This window comes from Calidris pugnax, unplaced genomic scaffold, assembly GCF_001431845.1.
Source record: "Calidris pugnax isolate Ruff unplaced genomic scaffold, ASM143184v1 scaffold47, whole genome shotgun sequence".
NCBI lineage: Eukaryota > Metazoa > Chordata > Aves > Charadriiformes > Scolopacidae > Calidris > Calidris pugnax.
Window position 1 is genome coordinate 707,050 of NW_015090809.1, and position 6,287 is coordinate 713,336.

At 36.5% G+C, this 6,287-nt stretch overlaps 1 protein-coding gene across 3 annotated transcripts in view; it reads right to left on the reverse strand.

Annotated features, from left to right (window-relative positions):
* ATXN10 (ataxin 10) overlaps positions 1 to 6,287 on the reverse strand; it is a 124,227-nt gene that overhangs the window by 88,901 nt on the left and 29,039 nt on the right. For all 3 annotated transcript variants that reach the window (XM_014938386.1, XM_014938384.1, XM_014938385.1), the window contains exons 4-5: positions 3,870 to 3,966; positions 2,863 to 3,027 (exon numbers count right to left, since the gene is read on the reverse strand). In XM_014938386.1, coding sequence (XP_014793872.1) covers positions 2,863 to 3,027; positions 3,870 to 3,966 — 262 coding nt within the window. The remainder of the gene's footprint in view (positions 1 to 2,862; positions 3,028 to 3,869; positions 3,967 to 6,287) is intronic.

The window sequence follows — 6,287 nt, forward strand, 5'->3', positions numbered from 1 at the left end:
GCTGAAATATTTTTGTGCACTTTTACCTGACTGTACCTCATGTATACTCTTCCATACGTTATGTTATATGGCAGGGGGGAGGGGTAGTACTTTAGTAATGAACCAAGAATTAGTTCCAAACGGGAAAATTATATGCAGTGATAAAAACAGACACCAAAGCAATAGCTGCAATACGTTCAGAGTAAGTTTGGACTCTGGTGTATCATCAAAGCAGCAATGACCATGTCTGTACATACCCCTAATTGCAGAAAACTGTCATTCAAGATCCAAACATGTTTTATAAAAAGAAGGCTCTAATGAAAGAATAGGTGTTACCAGCATAAGGCACGTGCAAACCTACACAATTCCAATAGCTATCCTAAAGAGACAGCATTACTATATGGCAGGACCAACACCGACGCAAAGACAAACCTTAGCTTTTCACTTAACTTTGTCAAAAAAGTGTTCTTATATTCGAAACAAGAATCTTCAGCTTTCTTCTTTTTTACTTAACTTCTACCAAAATAAGCCATCCTGTTTACTGTTCAGCTTTTCTGTTCACAGCAATGTATGCATTAGGAAGCCATTGCTGGACACTACCTGCTCTGTCTGATCATAAGAACAGAGTAACCCTTTACACTAGTAAATGGAGAGCTGTGACAAGTTCACAAGAAAGGAAGAAAGAACATACTCTGCCACTTAAATTACCCTCAGCCATGACAAATATTATCTCACAATAAGAACAGATGAACATGAGGGAGAACCAGAGAGTAAATGTGTTTCTTGAGACAGGAGATAAAAGAACCATCAGAAGAACAAACGAAGTGAGGATCAAGAAATCGGGGAGAAATAGGTAAAAGATAAATCACAAAAAGGCTCTACAGTTACAAAGAGACAGAAAAAAATCAGCCCCTTTCTAGCAAGGAATTACTTTTTTCCTTTTCAAGGTAATGCTGTTTGAATACCTATTCAATGCCTGATACTGCTCTGCTGCAATACACTTTTTGGTTGAAATTTTGCACTTGTGAATGCACTTTACCTGCATTGCCTTAAAAACAGTGCCAACATTATTGAAAGATTTCCATTTCTAATTTGGTTCCAGAGGACTGTATAAAATGCCAAGAAAGTTACACTACAAACTCATTACTTTTTCTTTCAGTTGGGAAAACTGAGCTTTGAGCCTTAATCAGTCAATATTAGATTATTATGAAAAAAAACCAAAATGTATTATTTTCCTAATGCCTGGAAGATACTCCAATGCCTTTTTGTATATTCCCCACCAGGAGGAACTCAGAGTTCTGGCAGGCATTAGAGGGAAAACATTCTGCAACTGCCTTATGGCAAGACTAGGACTACTCTTTTCTATCTCTCTCTTTCCCTTCATCATGCTCTTACATCTTGTACAGAAATTTGCCCCTTTTTAATTTCAAGACTACTCTGAAGAGGGACTGTTTCCACCCATATCAAACATCCGTAGTGGAGATAAGACATTTTCATCCTAACATCAACAGAATAAACTTCAGACTAGAAAGAATAGGGAAAAGGATACTTTAGCATTTATTTGGATGCAGCATTTATCCTGCAATTACCTTCAAAATATAAATGTAACACTGTGACAACCTCTTACAGCTCTTCCTGGATTTCATATCTCAGTCAAAATACATTTCAGCGTATCTTCAATACATAAAGAAAATGAAGGATAATCAAGATAATTATCTGAAAAGCAATCTTTCACTTGTGTTTATACTGACAGATGCCAAAACTAAAGACTCAGTTTGTCACTTTTGAAATTGAAGTCGGGTTGCCTAACCCTGCAACTTTAAGTCTGCTTTCTGAAAACTATTTCTGTCCTAAGCAAATCGACTTGATTATGAAAAAAAGCCCAGACATAAGCAAATTTTCAAGCCATTTTTTCAGTAGAAAAGCAAACTATGAAATGATATTTGCTTTTCATTCAGTCATCTTATCTCTGTTTAGAGAATTCCCAAATAACTAGTAAAACCCTGACAAATCTTCCTAATGAAATTTTGAATTTAAACAGCCTCAATGAGGCCCTGGGCAACCTGGTCTAGTTGGGGGTGTCCCTGCTGACTGCGGGGGGGTCGGACTAGATGACCTTTGGAGGTCCCTTCCGGCCTGGGCAATTCTATGATTCTATGATTCTATGATCAAAAGAGAAATATAAAAATATACAAACTATTTTTTTTCCCTTGGAATGCATCATGTAACAATTAATTGAATGTGTATTCCTTGCTGATGCATGGCAGAACATTCCTCAAACAAATAAATGGCATAAATATTTACAAGAATGGCCATTAGCAAAAAATATAACAGCTCAATGGAATAAAACTACTGATTAGGTGCTCTTAAAGTATGAAAATGAAATGTGCAAGATTCACAAACAAAACATATTCTCTGTTTTGTTATTAAAATGCTTGCATGTTGTACTACAAAACAGATCTGGTTAAAAAAAAAAAAAAAAAAAAGAAAAAACCCTAAGTTTTATGTAGTACTCAGAAGCATTAGTCATACAAGTCTTCCCAGCATGACCCAAAAACCAAACTCTGTAAGACTATATTGTGTTAACTTTATGTCAAAAATCTCCACAACCCAGCACACAAGTATAAATTAGTTTGCATTCCAGACCCTGTTTCATTTAAAAAAAGACCATGATTTTAAAATTCCTGTCAATATTCTCAACAAAAACATTGTCTCACTTTAGCAACAATCAAAACAGTCAGTGAAAGTATCATGAAAATTATCTCTATTCCAAATTACTAACTTCTAAATAGAACTCCATTTACTACTTAGCACTATCATAAATTTAAACATTTTATTTACACTAGAAAAGCACCTAAGAGAAAAAAATCTAAAGATACATACGACCACTCAGACTCCAACTGCTCTTTGTAGACTTTCAGGACACGAAGAGCCACAGCCAAGTTCCCAGGATCCAGCAGTTCTCTCACTTTCTCTGAATTAAGGCAGGTGAAAAGGACCATGCAACAATAGGCAACAATTTTCTCATCACTGTATGCTAGACATGTTCTTCAAGAGAAAATAAGGAGTTAAAGTAAGTTAAAACTGACCCTGGAAACAGTGGCATTCAGCTCATTAAAACGTTTGCTGTCTTTTAGAAAATTATGAGTTTGTCACTGCCCAAGAGGGACAGAAGTCATCTGCAAAGAAAAACACCAAACTCTTAGCTCAAGGTCAAACTTACTTCTATTATCATAAAGTCTTTCTACTTCCAGCGCTGGTAAGTGGGCTCCAAAAACATACTCAGAATGATTATTAAATTGAATGAACGTGCATTTGCTACTAGCTCACTATGAAAAATTTGACCAAACACATCAACAGCACTGTCATGTGTCTGCACAAAATCATTTATGTAATATTTCATTGCACATATCATCAAACCTCCAGGAAAATATTCTGGTAAGGATAGTGGGGAAGGCTGGAAGACACAAAAATTAAGTCACTTTTGTAGATTCCATCCAATCCACAAATACTGACAGGTCTGCACAGCAGCTAAGTGAGTAAAGAAACAGATACATGCTCAGAAAGGAGTATGACTACTTGAAAACACCTCTGAAATAAAGCTTATGTTTGAAGCTCATAATTTGAAACAAGAGTTTTCTTCCAGTTCCTGTTAAATGAAATCAATTTACTGTTAGTTTACAACAAGGAGGTTTTTAAAGGTCTCGACCCCTGTGGCTGACTAATAAAAAAAAAAACTTCTACAGGATATGGTCTCAACTGGCCCGTTCTCACCAAAGTTATTTTTCAAAGCTTCATGGTGCTAGTGGAGGCACAAATATCATCACAAAAAAAGATTTCAATATATCCACAGAAATGACATTAGGAAAAAAACCCGCATCCATACTTACAAGAAGAGATCTGGGAAAGCACACTTCCAAATGCTATTCTGGGAATCTCCATTTCCTGCTGCAATGTTTCCAAGAAACTGGAGACTACAACGAAGAGCTGAAAAAAAAAAACCCAGAAAATATATTAACAGGAATCGAAACACTAATAAATTTCATATAAATGACAAACTTCAACATTACAGCTATACGCTACAGAATCCATCTCAATTAAGCTTTGGGTGCAGTATTTCACTGCTACTGGATATAAATATTTGTATTTGCTGTTCTAATGCAAATAATTTTACAAAGTATTCTAGAATTATACCCCAAACAAATCAAATTTTTCCTCAGGTGGACTTATGTATAAGTATCAAACATTGGTTACTAGTGATTAAATGCACTAATCAACTCTGTCAAGGTTTAAGACAGATTGCAATCAAAGAAAGCTTGGAGCTACAGCTAGCACAAACTGAAGCAGTGGCTGCCACGTGGTAGTGCCCATTTTGCCTCTTCCAGATCTGAGCTGGCTTTCTTCCTTTTATTAAATTAACACAAATAGAGCACTTGTCATCACCCAAACTCTGCAAGAGCAGCTAGCAGGACAGGTCCCCTGGCACCCTCCCTAAGCTGGCCAGAGGTGGCTTAAAAATTTTGTTGTAGCAGGTAGAACCACAGCACGAGAACTGAAATCTGTTCCCTTGCTACACACATTATATCCTATATAGCTGGACAAATCATTATACAATATCATTATGTGCTCAATACTTTCTTATTTCCATCCCAGAAAGATTAAAGCCAGTACTCCAAGTAACTTTGCCTCAAATTTTAACACTGAATTTAATACAGCAGATTTCTCCTATTTATTCCAGCCTCCTCTCAATACAGACTTAAAATATGGGAAGATGGTATTTCTTCATTCTTCATTTCTTTCAAGTTAATATCCTAGAGCCTACCAAAAGATGTAAACTCACAAAAAACAAAAGCATGAATCCACAGACCTCACAAAATCAAAACACTTTTTTGGCCCTATTGACAGCTCTCAATAGGATGGCCCTTATTAATAGGCTGGCAAAGAAACTTAAAATTAAATGCTAAAGTGCAGTTTAACAGATATTACAAACAGCAGCCTATTACAGATGGAGGGGGCTGATATTGCCAGGTTCTGAAAATATAAAATTAGGTCTCTTTGAAAGGTGCTGTGCCAGCTGGCAGCCAGATTTCCTGGTCTGGGCATATGTCCTCTTGGGAACAAAAAGAAACCAAGTCCGTAATGAGGTCACTTGAGCTTAGGAAACAGTAACTTTTTTTTCTTCATATATATTTTTTTAAGCCCAAAATATATATGTCCTCTCCATAATGCATTTTGGATCATCTTCTCCTTTATGCTTTAGTTCTTAAGATTTCCGTCTTTTTTTTCCTCATATATATTTTTAAAGCCCAAAATATATATGTCCTCTCCATAATGCATTTTGGATCATCTTCTCCTTTATGCTTTAGTTCTTAAGATTTCCGTTCTCTCTCCCTGCACATCTGCACTTTTTTTATTATTTTCTGCCCATCGTTAGGCTTCTGCTTCTCTGATCCATCTGGTTCCCATCCTGCTGACTCAGAATTTTCCTGAAGGACAGCAAGCATGGGCATGCTAGTCTTCCAGCAGACTTTTTATGCAAATACTTCCCTGCTAGAAAAAAAAAAATAACAACAGAGTACATCCTAAGAATAGGGTATTATTTCTCTTGAACTCCTTACCTCCTCTACTATGAGAAAGATCTCTCAGAGACACGAGGTTGGCTGATTACACTCCAATCTTTATTTGAAGATTTATTTGACCTTTTTTCAGCTATCAATTACACATTTGTCATAAGAGACTACGCTGTCAAAAAAATTCCACAGACTAGGAAAAAAAAGTTAAAAATCTTTTAAAAGTTGTCATTCTTACTGTAATAATGATGAAATGCTATGAACACATTTGTAGTATACAAAATCACAGAATCACAGAATCTTCTAGGTTGGAAGGGACCTTAAAGATCATCTTGTCCAACTGTCAACCTCACTGACAAAAACACACAACAACACAAAAACACACAAAAACACCCAGAAGAGAAGGCTCCGAGGGACAAATTCTCCATCAATCACACACTAGAGTCTTAGCATCTGTGAAAGCAACCAACAGTGCCCTTATACAATTGTGATGGCCTGGAAAAGCAAGAAGGATCCATGAAAAGGTCACAATTCTGTGGATGTGCCATGGGGGGGGGGACACAACAACACAAAAACACACAAAAACACCCACACAACAAACAAAATATCTACAAATTCTCCATCAATCACACACTAGAGTCTTAGCATCTGTGAAAGCAACCAACAGTGCCCTTATACAATTGTGATGGCCTGGAAAAGCAAGAAGGATCCAGGAAAAGGTCACAATTCTGTGGATGT